This window comes from Prionailurus bengalensis, chromosome D2 (genome assembly GCF_016509475.1).
Source record: "Prionailurus bengalensis isolate Pbe53 chromosome D2, Fcat_Pben_1.1_paternal_pri, whole genome shotgun sequence".
Classification (NCBI taxonomy): domain Eukaryota; kingdom Metazoa; phylum Chordata; class Mammalia; order Carnivora; family Felidae; genus Prionailurus; species Prionailurus bengalensis.
The window spans coordinates 49,367,653-49,388,392 of record NC_057351.1 but is presented as its reverse complement, the minus strand read 5'-3'; the positions used below and the strand labels follow the sequence as shown (position 1 = coordinate 49,388,392).

Here is a 20,740-nt window from a genome sequence, read left to right as displayed (position 1 = left end):
GATGGTTCAGCCTGCTTCAGTTTCTGTGTCTCCCTGTCTCTCTGCCCCTCCCCAACTCATGCTCGCTCGCTCTCTCTCTCTCTCTCTCTCTCTCTCTTCCCCTCTTTCTCTCTCTCTCAAAAATATTAAAAATTTTTTAATAAAAGAAAAATAAATAAAAATAAATTTTAATTTTAAAAACCTTATTAACTAAGGGTGCCTGGGTGGCTCAGTTGGTTAAGCATCCAACTTCAGCTCAGGTCATGATATCATGGTTTGTGGGTTTGAGTTCCGCATTGGGCTCTGTGCTGACAGCTCAGAGCCTGGAGCCTGCTTTGGATTCTGTGTCTCCCTCTCTCTCTCTGCTCCTCCCCTGCTGGTACTCTGTCTCTCAGAAATAAGTAAACAGTAAAAAAACAATTTTTTTAAATTAAAAGAAACCTTATTAACTAGAAATTAAAACTAAATAAGAAGGAATAATATTCTGTGGGCAACTACATAGAAAGTCATGGTGTGGAAATGCCACATATTAGAACTTCTAGTTCTTGATAGAGTTAATATACTTTTTTTTTTTTTAATAAACTTCTATGTTGGAATAATTTAGATTTACAGAAAAGCTTGAAAGGTAATATAGAGCCTTCCTATACTTCACCCGGTTTCCCTAAGGTTAATATCTATATAAGTGATGATCAAAATTAGAACTTAACATTGGTTAAGTACTGCTAACTACACTATAGATTAGGATTCCATTACTTCTTCTACTAACATCCTTTTTCTGTTCTAGGTTCCAGACCAGGATACTATATTGCACTTAGCCTAATCTTTTATTGTTAATATTAAATAAAAATGGAAACAAACTAAGAAGTCAATTAAGATGTTAAAAAATGAAAAATAACTCTGAAGAAAGAAAGATAAAGGCAGAAATTAATGAACCAAAAATAATAGTTTCACTAATCTATAGGACCTTAATCTTTATGTGCAAAAAAATTTTTTTTCTGTTTTTTTTTTAAGTTTTATTTATTTTTGAGAGAGACAGACAGAATGTGAGCAGGGGAGGAACAGAGAGAGGGAGACACAGAATCCGAAGCAGGCTCCAGACTCCAGGCTGTCAGCACAGAGCCCAGTGCGGGGTTTGAACCCACGAACCGTGAGATCATGACTTGAGCCAAAGTCGGACGCTTAACCGACTGAGCCACCCAAGCGCCCCATGCTAAAAAAAATATTTTAATCAACGTGGACAGATTTGGGGTAAACAGAAAAACACATCATTGGAAATTAGAATAAGAAAACATTGAGAGAAATCGTTTTTATATGGTAAGTTAAAAAAAAATCTAGATAAAAGATTTGAGCATTTATAAACTATTAACATGAGCAAAGTTTTTGTTAGTGCTTTATGAATAAAAAAGATGGAAGCTCTGAAAAGACTAAGAACCACTTAAAAAATTAGAACAGTTATCAAAAAATTATCCTGCAGGTGCATAGGTATAATGTTTTACTGGTGAGTTTTTCCAAAAAAGAACAGTTAGTACCATATGATCTACTTAATAAATTTTATGAAGCCAACATTCTCTTCAGAGGAACACCTGGCAAGGCGTTTATATACACATACCCTGTACCTTATCTGTAGGCCAGTGTTACTGAGGAATATAGAAACAGATGGGATCAAAATGACAAACGAAGCACCCACATTTGCCTTATCTGACACCCTAAATTCTTTGTAAAAGTGAATTACTGAAAACAAAAAGGTATATTAGCACTGCAAAATGAGAGAAGTGCCACTCACTGGTAGATCCATATTTTGAGAAATTTCTGTAAGATGGCAGTAGTTGGCATAGGATCAGTAGTGGAGAGAAGAATCTGGAACGTGTTCAGGAGAACACAAGATGGGGCTGCTTTGCATCCTCTGAGCTCATAGAAGGCAGAGAGTAGTGAAGTATGTATTCTCTGGCCATGTGCTCAGCAACAGGCATCCTAGGCATTGAACTGTAGCCTGCAGCAGGGTATGTAGTTCTGGAGCAAGAGAGGCAGAGCACGGTTTGGGGGATATTGAGTTGCAGGGTGGATAGGGAGCCCCAGGCTCTGAAGATGAGCTACTCTTGGCACATTTGCCCCTCTTCCACTATTACTGGAGATAAGCCCCTCTACTCACAGCTAACAGCCAAAGGTTTTTGAACAGTGATTTTTTTTTTTCAATTTTTTTTTTTGTTTTGTTTTCTCAACGTTTATTTATTTTTGGGGCAGAGAGAGACAAAGCATGAACGGGGGAGGGGCAGAGAGAGAGGGAGACACAGAATCGGAAACAGGCTCCAGGCTCTGAGCCATCAGCCCAGAGCCTGACGCGGGGCTCGAACTCATGGTCCGTGAGATCGTGACCTGGCTGAAGTCGGCCGCTTAACCGACTGCGCCACCCAGGCGCCCCGAACAGTGATTTTTGAAACAAAAATCAGTAGCGGTTAACCAGGAGTAGCCAAACCAACAGAAAAACAGAAAAGATAACACATGAGAATATGAATACAGAATGAAAACAACTTTAAGATAAATATGTGTTTAGGAAGAGAAAACTTTAAATTCATAAAACCAGATTTGGTGCTAAAAAGGTCAGAATTGGGAAATTACAAAAATCTGAAACTCAGTAAATGGGCTGACTGGTGGAATGGTCACAGTTGAAACAAATTTGTAAACTAGAAGACAAGCCATCTGGGCACACAAAGACCAAGAGAGATGATGTGAGAGAAAAACTGAGACATGAGGGATCAGTCAAGAAGCTCCCAAAATTGTTGATTGAATAGGAGTTCCAGAAGGGAGAAAAAAGAGAAAACAGAGGAGGAAATAGAAGAAAACTTCAAAGAACCAAGGAAAGACAAGTCTTCTGGCATTTGAGAACAATGAAGGGACAATCCTGATAGCTTTTAGAGACACCAAAAATAGCAAACCCCAGCTTGTCTACAAAGGAGTAAAAATCAGATTGGCATTCACCTTCATTTTGATAATATTGGTGCTAGAAGACAATCAAACAATACCTTGAACATTCTGAGAGAAACAACTTTAATTCTGGAATTCATATTTGATCTGTTTGAGAGCAAAATAGACATTGTTGAACATTCAGGGACTCGGTTTACTTCTTACAGACCTCTTCAGCAGAATGAGAAATGAGCCTGTATGAAAGAAAATCTGAGAATGTAACAGTGGTCAACAACAACAAAACCCCAGCAAAACTTTTGTTTAAACAGTTGTTGATGAAACACATAATAAAAAAGAAATGAATAACAATTGGGGATTTAAAAGTCAAACGGTACATGCTTACAAGTATTACCTAGCTCTGTCCCCTGAGAAGACCTAGAAGCAGTGATACCCCAAGAGTAACAAGCATACCAAGCTTCCAGATCTTAGTGCTGGGACAGGAAATTAAGGAGCCTGAAGGTCCAGAAAGTAAGGAAGTACTCAAACAACAAAAGGGTGAGGTAAGGGTCTGTCAAAGGGACACAGGAGCCTGGAAGAACTCTCAATGGCAAAGCTGGAACAATTTGAGCACAAGATAAATAACATAGTCCTGGATTGCAACCCCAAGCATAAAATAAATATCCTTGAGCCCATACTGGTATAAATAAATAGTGGAGGTGCGCCTAGGTGGTTCAGTTGGTTAAGCGTCCAACTTCGGCTCAGGTCATGATCTCGCGGTTTGTGGGTTCGAGCCCTGCATCGGGCTCTGTGCTGGCAGCTCAGAGCCTGGAGCCTGCTTCAGATGCTGTCTCCTTCTCTCTCTGCCCCTCCCCTGTTCTCTCGCTCTCTCATCATAAAAAAAAAAAAAAAAAAAAAATTTAGAAAATTAATAAATGAGCAAGTAGATAAATAATAATCAATGGGTAGACAAGCTTTTTAGATAAAATAAGAGTAGATGAGGGGAAAGAGACCAGTCTTCTTACAGAATTCCAAACAACTTATGTAGGTATTTTCTTTTCCAGTAGGTGGAGCTAGGTGACTCACTTCTAAAGAATCAAGTATGGAAAGAGAATAACTTTTCAGGGGAGAAACCTGGTAGACACCACCTTAAGCCCTAAGTGATGAAGGCTAACATTACCAGGGTTGTTATGCACCCCTGATATGATGTAGCAAGAAGGGCATTTCACTTCTGTGGCCTTCCCTCCAAAACCCTAATCATGAAAAACATCAGACAAAACCAGTATTCTACAAAATATTTGACCAGTACTCCTCAAAGTTGTCAAGATCAGGGGTGCCTGGCTGGCTCAGAGGAGTAGCAGATGATTCTTGATCTCGGGGTCATGAGTTCAAGGTTCACGTTGGGTGTAGAGGTTACTAAAAAAAATAAACTTAAAAGTGTCAAGGTCGTTAAAAACAAAACTAGGGGGGCGCCTGGGTGGCTCAGTCGGTTAAGCGTCCGACTTTCGCTCAGGTCACGATCTCGCGGTCCGTGAGTTCGAGCCCCGCGTCAGGCTCTGGGCTGATGGCACAGAGCCTGGAGCCTGCTTCTGATTCTGTGTCTCCCTCTCTCTCTGCCCCTCCCCCGTTCATGCTCTGTCTCTCTCTGTCTCAAAAATAAATAAATGTTAAAAAAAAAAAAAAAAACAAAACAAAACTAGGAAACTGACAGGTTCTCAGGAGACCAAGGAGACATAACAGATAAATGCAGTTTGGTGCCTTAGACTGGATCCTGGAACAGAAAAAGGACATTAAAGGAAAAACTGGTGGAATCCAAACAAAAGTCTCAAATTTAGTTAATAGTAATGTACCAGTGTTGATTTCTTAGTTTTTATAAATGTACCACAACAATGTAAGATAATAACTTCTAGGGGAAGTTAGAATTAGATGAGAAGTATATGAGAACTCTCTCTGCTGCTTTGCAACTTTTCTATAAACGTAAAATTACTCCAAAACAAAAAAAAATTATTTATAAAAAAATTACTTGATAAAAAAAGTGCCAAATGGAGTCAACATATGAGGGTAAAGAGAAATATAAAAGCATACTAATATTCTTGTCTGGTTTGGGAAGATGTGGGAAAAGAATAGTTTGAATGTAGGTTCATTCTAGATGTTATGCAGAAAGATAAGTTTAAGTGCTTCCACTTCAAGCTCTAGCTTCGCTCCTTTGTAACCTTTGCAAGTTACCCTTTCTAAACTTCAGTCTCCCCACTTAAAGTAAGACAAAAGCTTGCTCTCCTTAATGTGTAATATTATCTCCTTAATATTCAAAGTAAGTAGGAAATACACCAATAGAAAAAATGATTAAAAGACAGTTGGTAATAATTCACAATAAACATATTTAAATAGTAAAATTACGAAGAATAAATTAAAACAGCAGTGCGAAACTTTTTTGCTGCTGTAAAATCACTGTTTAAAACAGCCATGCAAGCGAGGCCGGCAGGATGGAAGTCTCCCATCCCTGCAGGTGGTGTAGGAATGCAGGCAAGCTCCCTGGGCCAGGAGTTTTCAAACAGGTTCATCTCTCTGATCCAGTAATCTCCACTCCCAGGATTCTCTCCTGAGGAAGCAGAGCTCTGGAGTAGCAATTCACATAATAATATTGACAACATTGAAAGCAAGTAAAACTCTAATGATCAAATAATAAATTGAATTATAGTACCTACAGTGGTGAATATGTACCTAAAGGAAAATGTTCATGAAATGTAGATGTATACAGCAGTGTAAATGTAGCGGAAAATACAAAGTTTAAGAAGTGGGGAATGGGGGCGCCTGGCTGGCTCAGTCAGAGGAGCATGTGACTCTTGGTCTCAGGATCATGAGTTGAAGACCCACGTTGGGTGTAGAGATTACATCAAAATAAAATTTTTAAAAAACGGGAAATGGTGTATCTTTTTTAGATGATACTTTAATGTTAATGATGGCTATTTTTTTATGTACCCTTTTCTCTGTGTAAGGTACTGTTCTGTTTTTCATACATGTTAACTCATTTAATCCTTCTTACAACCTCTGAAGTAGGTGCTATTTTTACCCCGGTTTTACAGACAAGGACACAGCTGTATGGTGATTGAGTGCCTGCCCACGGGCCTGGCAGGGTTGGGGCCAGAAGGCTGGGCCATGTGTCTCCACTCTTACCGAGTGCACAAACTGCCTCTGTTATATTAATTCATCCAGTAGCGTTCATGCTATACCAGCCATTATTCACCGCTGGAACCCCCAGCACCTGGAACCATATAGACATGGTTACCATTCACAGGAATATTTATTCTGGTAGGAGGAGATGGAAGATAAAGTCAATTAATAAATACCATACAGATCATTAAAATAGGCTGAGTTGTGAAGAGTGATTAGGTGGTTTCTGTGGTGTGCTTGGTCAGAAAGACCTTTCTGAGATTGGGCTGTAGGAGAGGCCATCCAAGTAACAGGAAGGAACCTGCTACCCTTACTGGGGAAAAGCAGTTGCAGGCAGAAGGAGACACTAGTGGGTTTCCTAAGGCGGCTGGAGCACAGTGGGCAGTAGGGCACAAAGCTGAGCCAGTCACGTAGAGCTTGTTAACACTAAGGAGTTTAGGCTAAGTGTGATAGAAAGCCTTGGGAGGGTTTTGATTCTATGGAGAATGGATTGTGTGTGGCTCCTGCTGCAAAGAGCCAGTTGGGCTTTTGCAGCGGACCAGGGAGGTGACTGTGGCTTGAGTAAGGATGGTGATTGTGGAGAACGATTTGGGTGTGATTTGGCTGACAGAACTTGCTGGTGGACAAGATGTGAGGAGTAGGAAAAAGACAAGAATGGCAAGAGGAGAGAGAAAGAGGTCAACCTGAACATGTTGGTCGATTAGATCCTCAAGGGAAGGTGTCAGGTTGCCACATGGATTCTTGAACCTGGCAGCCTGTGAGGCACTGAGGGCTAGAGATACAGGTTATAATGTGGATAGCTATGTCCCCCACATGCTTAGGAGAGGGACAGATAAAAATAAAATATGAATAACCAGGGATTATTGACAGTGGAAATGTGGTGGTTTAAAAATCAAACAAAACCAATGACTTCTTTCCCCGAATCTGATAACTGGAGATTTTTAAAAGTTAAGTTATAAAGGAAGTCATAATATTTGTAAAATCAGAATTGTCATGGAGTAGAAATGTCAAAGTGAGTGTTTTGTTTTAATACTTTTGTTTTGACTAAGGAGATAAGAATATTAGAGCCTGGTTTTGCCACAGAAATTATGCCTCTATAAATTTATTTATTCATTTAACCAATGTTTATTGAGAGCCTACCATGTGCCACATGTTGTTCTAGGTGCTACAGATATGGCAGTGATCAAAATCAACAAAAATTCCTGCTGTCTAGGAGCTTTACATTCTAGAAGGGGAAGAAGCCCCTCTCCTGCAAAAAAAAAAAAAAAGAAAGAAAGAAAGAAGGAAAATGCATACCTCACGTATTAGCTCCAACTTAAGCTGAGTCCTCAGTTGCTGCCTTGTTCTGTTCAGCCGGTTCTCCTATTCCACACAGCAGCTTTTTCAGACTCTCCTCACTCCCCTCGAGATTTGCCTCCTCTATAGATATAAGCAGTAATTCCCATGTGGCTTACAGATCACTCGCATTCATTATATCCAGAACCCAGCTCTGCATTGTTCTGCTCTGGGCTAGCCCTTTCCCTAGTGCCCCCACTCTTGGGGGATGGTACTACCATTGTTCAGGACAGCAGCCTGCTGTCACTCTTGGTTGATCCTTCCCTCTCACCCTTACTCCTGCCCATTTAGTCACTTGCTAACTTGTCAGTTTTTGTACTCAATCTTTTTTACCTCCATGCAATTTTTTCTTTCTGAACATACCATGATAGTCTAAAACTAGGCTTCCCATTCCTAGATTATAACTGGTGCCTCTTTAACCAGCCTCCCTTCTTGTCCCCTTTTATATCTCTTCTCTACACTGTAACCAGAGTGATCTTTCAAAAATGTCATCTGACCCCGTTACTCCTTCTGCCCTGACTCTTCAGGGAAATTTCCATTGCCATTAGGAAAAAGCCAAAACATGTGACCAGGTACCCCATTCTTTCTGATGAGGCCTGTGGATCCCTTAAACCAGGGGTCAGCAGTCTACAACCTGCTGCCCAAAACAGCCTGCTGCCTAATTTTCTCTGGCCCAGGGGTGAAGAGTGGTTGGAAAATATTTTTGAAATAATACTTCATGGCAGATGAAAATGATATGAAATACAAATTTCAGTGGCCATAAATAAAGTTTATTGGAACACAGCATGCTCATTTGGTTACTTATTGTCAATGACAGCTTTCACACTACAGTGGCAAAGTTGAATGGTTGTGACAGACCTCTGTGTTCTGCAGAGCCCAAAATATTTACTGCCCATTGTGTTGCAGACGTTTGCTGAGCCCTGGCCTAGATTTGTGGTCACTTCTACTTCTGTCTCTCATGTGGTCCCACCATGCTTCACCCACAGTGCTCTTTCCCATCTCTGGATCTTTGCACAACCTGTTCTTTTGTCTGCAACTTTCACTTGGCTAACTCCTGCTTCTCTCTCAGATCCCAGCTCCAACTTCATTTCTTCTAGAAAGCTGTTTCAGAACCCTGCACGCTGGATGAGATCTTTCTTTTCTGTCATCCTCCTCATGTCCGTATCCTTACATCTCTCCTTACCCAACTCAGACTCCATAGTCAGTCATTATCCATAGCCTTCTTGTTATACTCACCTCCTTCATCCCTCCTCCCAATGTTTTCTCTTAAAACCCCAGCCTGGTTAAGGGCAACTTTCACCCAGGCCCCTGAGCAGTGAATGTGGAGGGCAAGAAACACAGCCCCACTATAGGGCCATTGCTTTAAATATATGACCATAGGCCTCAGGGTTCCATGGCTGCCCTAACATTCTGCTCCTGACCATAGTCTACCTGCTGTCTGTCCTCCAAGCCAGCCACACTGTCCTTCTCGTGCCTCCCAGCACTCCTCACCACTCCTCCCTCTCCAAATATCTTGCTTCATTTTTCACTTAGAGGAGTGGTCAGACATTCTTCTTTACTCTGTCATGAGATCTCTCAGCCTCTCCCCATTCCCAGTGGACAAATTCCCCGTGACCCCTCCTAAGTCTAGCCTGTCCTTTTCTGTTGAACTAGAGCTTATCCCTCATGCCTAAACAAGGACTCCCGTCCCCACCATCCTTCACTGTCTCCTATCCTAACATTTGCCTCTTATGGATCATTACCATATACATACAAAAATCATGTAATACCAATTATCTTTTTAAAATGTTAATAGCCCGTTCTTGTCTGCAGGGCCTTATTCTTCTGCTCTTGCCCTTGTTTTCTCTACTCTTGCCTTAGTCATTCACTTACTGCCTCCGAGCCATTGTACATGTTACCCTCTTTACCTGGAATGATCTCCTTTAGATATTTGCACAGCTCACTTCAGTATTTCATTACAGTCCCTGCTCAAACATTATCTCCTCAGAGAAGCCCCTTATGGCAAAATAGGCTTTCTGTCTCTCATGTTCTCCCATTGTCCTACTGCATTTTTCTTCCTAGCATGTGTTACCACCTGAGATACAGATTTATTTGCTGTCTTTCCATCAAAACAGAGACTCTGTGATGGCAGAGTCTATTCATACTGCTCTATTCATACTGCTGTGTCCCAGCTCCTAGTACTGTGTCTAATGGATTCAAATACTTGTTGAATGCATGAATAAAAGAAGGTTTATCGAGGTTCAACGTTTACTTGATTCTGGGGGCTCTATATCATCAAAGCCCTGCTTTTCTTTTTCTTTCTCTGCTTGGACTTTAGTGGTGACAGCTTCATTTTAAAACTGGTCTCCCATGTGATAGAGAAGGAGTGCAGCAGTTCCAAGCTTCATGTCCACCCCTACTTGAGGCGTTGTCAGACTTACTCTGTAAAGAGCCATGTAGAAAATATCTTGGGCTTTCCGGACCATACAGTTAAATTCCTATTGCAACTACTCAGCTATGCCACTGTACCATGAAAATATGCATAGACAGTTTGTAAGCAAATGAGTGTGGCTATATTCCGATGAAATTATTTTCAGAAACAGGCAGCAGGCCAGATTTAGCCTGGAGGCTGTAGTTTGCTGACTCCTGCCCTATACCATTCAAAAAGAGCAAGCGTCTTTTCTAGTAGCTCTCTCGGAGGAACGAAGGGGCTTTGTCTTCCAGAGTTCCCAACAACCCTCTTCTTTTACCATGTTGTCCTGAATTTTGTCTGATTCCTGTTAGTGAACCAGTTCCTCCAGTTAGTGGGGTGACAGTGTGCCACTGGTAAAGAGTAGTCATGGCCCAGTCTGAAGCCGCAGGTGGAAGGAGCTTCCCTGAAGCTCATGGGCTACATGAGGCCAGAGAATTACCAGAGCAAAAGTGTGTACAGTCAGGAAAGGGGCAAGGAATAAATGCTGAGTAGGCACCAAATAAGATCTGTGTAGAAGTAATTATATTGTATTACAGTATGTGTTTGTGCAACTGTTACCCTCCCAGAATAGAATGTAAGCTCCTTTGAGCTCAGACACCATACTGTTTACCAGTAACCAGCTTGCACCTTGTAAGGGCTTGAATTCGGGTAAATTAAATATGGCAAGAATCCTTTGCTCATGTAGAGTACTGTTTTTTTTGTTGGTTTTGTAAGGATTTAATAATATAAATGCATGTGATCCATTTTCAGTCACATAAGCGATAGGAAAAATTATTATTTGGAAAATATCTTAATTTTTTTCATTGTTGATTGACACCTAGGTCTGGAGGGATTAAATTGATTTTTTTTTTTTTTTTTAACCAAAGGTTCACAAAAAGGATTCTGGCTTTTGGCGAGATTTTGGCTTTGGAATGACTTGTCAGTATCGATCAGATTTCCTGACCATTGGTAAGTGTATCTTACATTTAAGAATAGGACTATACATGTTTACTGTAGGGCCTTATGGCATTTTCTAAAGGTCTGAGAATCGAGTGTTTTCCTATTAAATTATGAATGTCTGAGATTGGCTAAAAAGAGGAGTCTGGAGATGTGAAAGGCAAAGTTTATAATAATGTCTCTGAGTGGCAAAAATGAGATCATAAAGATGAAGGTGTAACAGAATATTTACTTGTTTCTTGAAAATCAAACACTGGTTTTTAAAAACATCGGTTTGTCTTGTTACCAATATTTGCAGTTGTTTTGAATGCTCTTACAAAAGATCTCTACATAACTTTGGTGCTGTGCTCATGGATTATTACATCTGGAAGTAATATTAGAGTATCTAGTCCAGGGGCTTTGGCATTTTTTTATTTAGAGATGAAACCCCTCTTTAATTATCTGTTAACTCTTATGAAAATCCTAGTATTCAAAAAACAAATGAAAAGACAACTGGTCTTTCTAGCTCTGATTGAAGTTAGAGTGGGGGACTTAGAGTCACTGGCTTAATCATGCATTCCTTGAAGCCAGAGATGACCCTGAAGAATCTGGTCTAAGCCCCCTGCCCCCACTCTGGCTTCAGCCTTACCCAGCAAAAAATAGATTGTCAGAGTACAGTTTAAGAAAGCAGGCTGAAGGGGCACTTGGGTGGCTCAGTCAGTGAATTGTCTGACTCTTGATATCAGCTCAGGTCATGATCTTACTTCGTGAGTTTGAGCCCTACATCAGGCTCCGTGCTGACAATGCAGAGCCTGCTTGGGTTTCTGTCTCTCCCCCTCCTGTGCACGCTCGCTTTCCCTCCCTCTCTCCTTCTCTCTCTCTCTCTCTCTCTCTCTCTCTCTCTTATATATGTATATATATATATATATATATATATATATATATATATTTTTTTTTTTTTTTTATAATAGAATATATTTTATGTACTTTTTAGGTCTGTCTGACATTCATTTTTATAATCATGCATTTGTTTTGGAAATTCCTCCACCTTGTCTCTTTATTATTGTAACATTTGAATCATGGAAAATCAGCAAATAGCAATGAAAAGACTATTAAATGAAACTAATGCCCTTTTCCCTTACTTCTGGCTTAATAAAACAGGGAGTATACATCATTGCCTTCTAACCTGTGTTACTTCTCACTGCTCCTTTCTCATTATTTTCTCTTCATATTCCTGTTTGATCTGTGTTGGTGCAGTTAACGGTATCCCACATTTCTCTGGGATTGTTCATTTTTCATCATTCTTTTTTTCTCTGTTCTTTGGATTACATAATCGCAGTTGATCTGTCTTCAAGTTTGTTGATTCTTTGTTAGATCAGATCTTCTGTTGAGCTGCTCTAATGAGTTTTTTATTTAAATTGTACTTTTTTAACTCCAGAATTTCCATTTGGCACTCTCGGTCTCTCTCTCTATATATACATATCTATATATGTGTTATATATATGTATGATTTCCCCATCAAATTAATATTCCCCATTTGATGAGACATTGTTATCTTACCTTCTCTTTAAGTATGATTTCTTTAATTCTTTGAACATACTTATAATGGTTGTTTTGGAATTTTTGTAAAAACCAACATCTAGGCCCTCTCACAGTTTCTGTTGCCTACTTTTTTTCTGGTATACAGGTCACACTTTTCTGTTTATTAACATGCCTCCTAATTTCTTTCTTGCAAACTGAACATCTTAGTTAATCTATTGTGGCAAGTCTGGATATTGAATTCCCCCCTGCCTCCAGGGCTTGTTTTTTGTTCTGTTTTCTGCTTGTTTATTTATTGACTTGGCTTTACTATGTTAATGAATTTTAACTCCCCACCCTCCCTCCACCCCCCAGCAATATGAAGCCTCTCCTGTCACTCCTTAGGGCATGTGCACAGTCACCCTGGGATGACATGAATTTAGTAGAGCTCTCTTTTACTTTTTCTGTGCCTCTGTTGGTAACTCCCATCTGTTAGATTCCACTAATTGCTCACTGGTTTGCACTCTTGTTTTTGACAGGGCTCTGGGGCATAAATTGCTCCACAGTCTGACCCAGTTAAATTGAACCCTTTTGCAAGGTAGTTTTTGAGGCAAATCTTTTTTGTTCAGACCTCAAAAGGGCTCTTCTTAGCTGTCTCTTTCCCTGTTTCTCTCCAGTAAACTAACTGGCCTACGTTTTAGCTTATTGCTCTAATGGAGCTATCAGCTTCCTCTGAATTGCTTACCACCAAAATCTCCATTATTTTCAAGAGCCCTGTTAGGCTTGAACTTCTGCACACTGTTTCAAATAAAGTCAGTTTCTTTGGGGTCGAGCTTTGAAGCAGTTTGTTCTCATGTACTGCCTGCTCCCCTGGGGAAAAAATGTCTGAGCCTCTCCTCCCGGGGTGGGGGGGGGGGGGTTGGGGTTGAAGACAGTGGCACCCTTCTCTCAGAGTGGCATCCCTACCTTATGGGGTAGGGGAAGAGCAGTCCCACTCCCTTCTGGAATGGAGCGTCTACCTTATAACTATAAGCTAGATGAGAAAGGGAGTCCCAATCCTCTCAGCACTTGTTTGGAATTTGGCCTCTTTCATTGTGGAGCTTCTATTCCTTTCTCCCTTTCCTCGCCTTCTGATATTCCCATTATACATACGTTATACCTTTTGTGGTTGTCCCACAGTTCTTAGAAATTCTGTTCTGATCTGTTTTTTCCCCCAGTCTTCTTTGGGTTTGCCTTTTCAGTTTTGGAAGTTTCTATTGGTGTGTCCTCAAGCTCAGAGATTCTGTCCTCAGCCAGTACAAAGGCATTCTTCCTTTGTTACATTGTTTATCTTTAGCATTTCTTTTCTATTCTTTCTTAGAAGCTCTCAGTCTGCTTACATTACCCATCTGTTCTTGCTTTTCCCAATAGAGTCCTTAGCATATCAATTAGTTGTTTTAAATTCCCAGGCTGATAATTTCAATACCCCTGCCATATCTGAGTCTGGTTCTGATACTTGCTCTATGTCTTCAATTGTTTTTTGTCTTTTAGTATGCCTCATTTTCTCTTCATAGCTGAACGTAATGTATTGGGCAAGGCCTTTAGTAATCGGTGGTGAAGTGTAGGAAAAGAGGAAGCATTCTATATACCTGTGATTAGGCCTCAGTCCTTAAAGTGAGATTATATGTCTTCACAAGTGTTTCTCAGACACTGCCCCAACCTAAGGTGGAACAGGATGGATAGAGTGGGCTAGAGTTGGGTATGTCCTTCCCCCAGGTAGATTCGACTCAGGTAAAATAGTTTCTCCTAATGGCAGGTTTTGTTAAGAAGAATAAAGTGTTCTCTCTGGCTTGTTTCAAAATGATCACTTTCCACTGCCCTGCTGAAAGCACTAGGGGATTTTGCTCCAGTCGTCACAGTTTTGCTAGAGCTCCTAAAGGAGTATAGGGACCTTCCTATGACTGGGCCGCCTGAAATTTTCAACTCTCTGTCTTTTACAGTTCAGATTTCCACCCCACTCTGCCCACCGCCACCTTACCCCAGTACTGGTTCCCCTGGAGATTTCTATTGGTAGGTTTCTGCTCTGATACTTGTGATTCTGTTTTACCTGCCTGTCTCTCCAATTTGGAGGTAGCCATTTGCTCTGTGACCTTATTTCTCTGAGGGATCTGAGAAGAGTTGTACATTTTTCAGTTTGTTTTTTTTTTTTTTTTTTACTTTTTGGTAGGATGAAATGACTTCTAAGCTCTGTTTGTGCTGGACCAGAAACTGGAAGTCTCCCATTTATGTTAAGTATCTACACCATCTCTAATATTTGAACAACTGATATCTACAAGGAAGAAAAACCAAGACATATTATACATAGTGTTTATTAGTAAGGCTGTGACTATTTAAAGTAATACTTTTCAGAGAGCTCAGGATTATTGTCATCCTTCAAGGGTGAAATAAAGTGGCATATAATTATTTGACAGAAGACATAATTTGGAAACCTAGCTCCTAAAGAATTAGTTTGTTTTCAGTTTTTAAGAATCTTTTCTAGTTTTTCAGAAAACTCCAAATGGTTTATGTTCTCCATGCTTCTTTAGAAAGTTCATTGTTCAGCTTAAGCCAGTTTGAAAATAGTCTCAACTTTTTCTCCTGTTTCATGTGTTTACCCATTCCAGTTATCCATTTGCCCCATCACTGCATCAGAATTGTTCTAGTAGGTAAGATTATAAATAACATGTATGTTTCCAGGTCTACCTGGGTCTTTTTAAGTTCTTAACTGAGCAGCACACACATGACCATTTCTCCTTCACGACACTTTCTTCGTTTGACTACTCTGATAGCTTGATCTCCAGAATTTTCTCCATCCTCTGGTGCCATTTGTCAGACTCTTGCTGACTTATCTTTCTCTGCATGTTTAACCTACAGATGTTGGCATTACTTACTTAGGATTTAGACCCGAGCCCTATTTTCTTTCTAAACTCCTTCAGTAATTTCATCCATTCCTATGGCTTTAAATCATCTGTGTGCCCATTCTCAAATGTATATGTTCAGCTTAGACATTTCTTCTCTTTTCTCCTCTGGAAAATTTTCTGTGACCCAGAAAAACTTACGTCTCAAAGGATAATTATGTTAATTATAATAAGGGTGGTGAGATTATGGGTGATTTATATTTCCTTCTCCTTTGATTTTCTCCAGATTTTCTGTATAACTTTGACATTTACAAAGCATTCTCAAATATTTAATCTCATTTTGATACTCTCGACAACAGACCCTGCGCTCCTAGATGTCTGCTCCTAACTGACTTCCAAACCAGGATGTCAGTCTTCTCCGTGAGGTGTCTTTAGGCTATACCATGCCATGTCATTTGAAGCAGAACATCTTGATCCTTATCAGGTCTGACTGTGCTCTAGCTGTCAGTTACGTACAGTGTCCATTTTAATCCTGCAGGTGGATTCGACATGGAAGTAAAAGGTTGGGGTGGAGAAGATGTTCATCTTTATCGAAAATACTTACATGGTGACCTGATTGTGATTCGGACTCCGGTTCCTGGTCTTTTCCACCTCTGGCATGAGAAACGCTGTGCTGATGAATTGACCCCCGAGCAGTACCGTATGTGCATCCAGTCCAAAGCCATGAACGAGGCCTCTCACTCGCACCTGGGAATGCTGGTCTTCAGGGAGGAAATAGAGACCCATCTTCACAAACAGGCATACAGGACAAATAGTGAAGCTGTTGGTTAATGTCATCATTGGCACACTAGTCTGAACCACAAACCAGCACTATTTTTTTAGCCTTAATTCCAATTCCAGATGCAGTGCCTCTTTCAGAGAAGACATGCTTATTTTTTGTGTTCTTTCTGGCATTACTTTACTTTAAGCAGTTTAACTTGATATGGGAAGAAAAAGCAAGTGTTTCAGTGCAAAGCCTGTTTTGTGAGAATACCATACTTTGGAATCACTGACAAATTGAAATCTGGTGTTTGCCCCAAAAGTAGTTTTGAGGTCGTTTCTACCCTGCACCCATGTTCTGATGTGCCCGGGTTGCATCTGGGTTGAGGGATGGAATGTGTTGTGATCAGGGTGGGTCAGGAGCATCCAGTCCTGCACAGAGGACAGAGTGTTATGGAGGGATTGTGTGGACAAGGGTTCTTCACCTGCTGACCACTGAGTCAACCTGCTTTTATGTTAAGACCTTTAGTCAGTTGCTTGAAGAAACCTTTTCACTGAAGCAGAGGATGACTAAATGACACATCTGAAATTCAGAATCAATCAAAAGAAATCATAAATAAAAACGCTTAATGTTGCTTAGCTCCCTGAATGTCTGGTATTAAACAAATGAGTAATAGTGAAAATACTTAGGTTAGAATCTATGACTCATGATTAAAACTATAATGTGTTATCGTGTTCTGGATTAGTAGTCAGAGTTGCTATGGATTGTTTTAAGTAAACAAACATGGAAATGTCTTTACTAGAACATTTACTTATGTTGGAGAGCAGGTGATATCTGGGAACATCCGTTTACATGAGCCAGGTGCTACCGGGGCCTTCTTATAGTGGTTCAGAATAGATGAATATAGCATGCTTTTGTGTGTTTTTTGCTTTGCATTGTCTCATTTAGCTTGAATCCGTATATATTTATTATCCTTTTTTTCCCTAATATGTTAATATATGCTACATCTGTATTTGTAATGTTATGCTACTTTGAGTTAAAAGAGAGTTTCTTGAAGAAAAACAATTTAATGAGGTATACCATAGATTACACTGATTTGCAAAAAGAGGTGGAGGGGAAAGTAATCTGAATGGAAATCTGAATTACAGAATATTTTAGAGAAATGTATTGTTTGCAGATAGAATATTGTTTTACTTGAGGTATAAATTATGTTAATGAGACAAGATGCATAAGAAGTTATATTCAGATAGGATTGTACTATGTTATTTATCACACATGGACCTTTTACCATACGGTCAATTGCTAGATCCAGAAATTGGAGATAAGGTGAAAGGCATGCATAGATTTTGATTTGGCTTTTAAAAGGGACCAATATTGTATCCTTCCTATTTTGTATATAAACCCCTGAAAATTCACAGAAGAAAAAGTCATTACTTTTTACTCAGTAAATCATATCATCTGAAATATAAATTCCAAATTTCTTGGTGCTACATGAATTCATTTTACAGTAACTCTTATGAATTATTCTTACAAGTTTTAAGTTGGGTAGCATTTAGGCTTTTTTTTTAAGATGTGTAAAATGTTCTCTACAGAATTATTAGGCCATTGTCTCCTTTATATACAGTTATTTATTATGAAGACCAGTGAATTTTGGTATTTAAACTGAGAGAACCTAATTATTTGTGAAGGTAAGTTGCATCTTGTTTTTTGACAGAATCAAGTGATTTTACCTTTTCTCCTTTTTTAAAAAAACTAGCCTTTAATTTAAAAATGGAAGCTAAGCAATGGAAACACACTGTGGCTTTGACATTAAATGGTACCAATAAAGTATTTTATTATCAAAATTTAAAAGAAAATGTGATAATTTTTTTCTGTTGCAAAATACCATAAATACAGAAAAGAATATAACATGTAATTGTGTAATTTAAAGAGTAATAAAGCAAACAGCTACCCAGAGTGAGATAAAGAACATTGTCAGTGAAAGGCCTCTGTGTGCCCCTTCTTAATCACACACCCTCACCCCCCATAATAGTAGCCATTCTGATTTCTGTGATAATTTTTCACTTGTTTTTCTTAGTTTTCCCGACTATATATGTGTCAGTGTACAAGAATTTCTTTAGTTATAATGTTGGGTCATCAGTTGTGTGTACATTCTGTTTCCTTTCCAAAGTGGACTATCTTCAGCTGTGAGACAGTTCATTTTGCATCCTTGGCAATAATTTTGTTAGGTTTATTAATTCTTGCTAATCTAGTAGGCCTTAGGCATGAATTATAATTACAGTTTGCATTTCAGTCTTTTTGCCCATTTCTATCAGTTCATAGGAATTCATCACATAACCAGTTCTTATTGGTTAACTATCTCCTCCCAGGATGTGGCTTGTTTTTTCCCATTCTTGATGGTACTTTTTCATTAATAAAAATTAACTTTAATGTGACTATTTTTTCCCTTTATGGATTCTACTTTTTATTATTGATTTATAACCTTATATTAAGGAAAGAGGGCGTAAAGCTATTGTTCTATATTGTCTTCTGAATACCTCATATATAGCTTTGCTTTTCCTAGTTAGGTCTTTAACCTAACTGGAAGAGCTTTTTATATGTGCCGTGAGGTAAGGATTGTATTACACTTTTTCCAGCATCACCTTACAATATAGTCCATATTTTACCCACTGATCTGCAGAACCACTCCCATCCATCAGATCTCCATACATGGAGAGTTCTGGTTCTGGGCTCTCTCTGTTCAATTAGGCTTTCTGTCCATCACCATACCCTTACATCATGGCCTAAATTACTATAACTTTATAAGAAATCAGTATTTCTAAGAGCTAGTCCACTTGCCCACTCTTAACAATTGTCGTAGCTATTTGTGGCCCTGGTATTTTCATATAAATTTTAGAATAAGCTAGTTAAGTTTCACAAAACTTTCATGAATTTGATTGGTATTTCATTGAATCTCTAAGATCACCTTGGGGACATTTCACATCTTTATGATACGGAGTCTTCCAGTCCTTGAACACGACATATCTATTTAGGTCTTTATTGTCTTTCAATTAAATTTTATACTTTTTCACACAGTGGGTTTACATGTATTATTTTATAGATTTTTCCTAGATACTTTGCATTTTTTATGCCATTGTAACTATCTTTTTTCTTTTTTTATTGTCTATTGCTGGTGCTTAGAAACCCAATTGATTCTTGTGTTCAGCAACCTTGCCAAAAACACTTAATTCTAGTGATGTATTTCTGGCTTCATATTTTTCTGTTATGCAATCATATCTCTATGAGTAGTAAAAGTTTTGTTTCTTTTCAGTTTTTATGTATTTTCCGTGTCTTACTGTGCTTGTTGGGATTTGTTGTGCAGTGTTGACTGGAGGTGATAATAGTGGACTTCCTGCCCATGTTTCTGATTTCAAGGGGAACACTCTCAAGTGTTTCATCAGTAAGTATGGTATTTGCTGAAGGTGTTTTTATAAATGCCCTTTATCAAGTTAACAAAGTTACTTTATACTACTGCATCTGTTGAGATGATCATATGTGTTTTTTTCCATCTTTGAGATGTTAAATTAAGTTAATCAGTTTTCTGAAGTACCCTTGCATTCCTAGGGTAAACTCCAATCTTTCATGATATATTATTCTTATTATGCATTGCTGGATTTAGTTTATCGTGTGTGCGTGCACACACACACACTTCATTTGCATATCTGTGTATGTATCGTGTGTGTATGGGTGTTTATGTGTATATATATTTGAGGTGTTTTTCATCTGTGTTCATGAGTTAATTATTAAGGTTATGCTAACCTATAAAGTCAGTGATAGGTCTTCCTCTTTCTGTTTCTAAAAAAGTTTTGTAAGACTGGAATTATTTCCTCTTTGAATATTTCACAGAACTACCTGAAAGCCACATGACCATGAAGTTTTCTTTTTGGGAAGATTTCTGATCACTGGCTCAATTTATTTAATGATTATGGATCTATTCAGATTTTCTCTTTCTTTTAAAGTCAGTTTTGATTGTGTTATTTTAGATAAGGTGCAGTCTTCTAGGAGTTTATAGTGATAAATTTGAAAATTTAGATGAAATATACAAAGTTGTTTACAATATCCTCTTGTATCTGTAATATGTACAGGATCTGTAGTGATAACCCTTCTTTCATTCCAGATATTATTTGTGCCTTTTGTTTTTCCTTGAGTAACCTTGCCAGAGGCTGACCAATTTTTTTCAGTCCTTTCAAATAACTCACTCTTGCCAGCCACGTGTGAGGAATCCAGTTGTGTCACATTGTCCCAACATAGTATTTTCAATGTTTTCAATTTAGACCCTTTAATCTCTATTGAGTATGTACAGTTCTCTCATTTTGGTTTTATTAGTTTATTACTAGGGAGATGATATCTTTTCATGTGCTTATTGGCCACTTGAAGATCTTCTTTTCTGAAATGCCTAGTAAAATTTTTTTACCTGTTTTTAAATTGCCTTTTTTTTTTTTTTTAATTGATTGGTAGGAATTACTTCTGTATTCTGGATCAAGTCTTTTGTCAGGTTATGTATTGCAAATACCTTCCCTGAGGCAGGGGACTGTTTTCATTCTCTTAATGCTATCTGTTAGTAAACAAAACCTGTTAATTTTAATGTCCATTTTATCATTTTTCTTTCTTTTATAGCCAGTGATTTTGGTATCCAATTTAAGAAACCTTTGCCTGCTCCAAAGTAAAGAAGAAATTTTCCTGTTTTCTTTTAGGTGCTTTATTAAGATTGCTTATAACTTCCCTTCTCATCTTTGTTGCACCATTCATACTTAGATCTATGATGCATCTAGAAATAATTTATGTATATAGTGTGGG

The 20,740-nt window shown here is 38.7% G+C and overlaps 1 protein-coding gene across 4 annotated transcripts in view; it reads left to right on the top strand.

The window, feature by feature from the left end:
• CSGALNACT2 (chondroitin sulfate N-acetylgalactosaminyltransferase 2) overlaps nucleotides 1–17,748 on the top strand; it is a 46,532-nt gene extending 28,784 nt beyond the window's left edge. For 2 of the 4 annotated variants that reach the window (XM_043596929.1, XM_043596928.1), the window contains 2 exons: nucleotides 10,702–10,783; nucleotides 15,683–17,748. In XM_043596929.1, the coding sequence (XP_043452864.1) occupies nucleotides 10,702–10,783; nucleotides 15,683–15,975 (375 nt within the window). In that variant the 3' untranslated portion in view covers nucleotides 15,976–17,748. Of the gene's footprint in view, nucleotides 1–10,701; nucleotides 10,784–14,247; nucleotides 14,318–14,474; nucleotides 14,542–15,682 lie in introns of those variants that run through there. The other 2 variants (XM_043596930.1, XM_043596931.1) reach the window with 2 other exon arrangements.
• The last annotated feature ends 2,992 nt before the right edge of the window (nucleotides 17,749–20,740 follow it).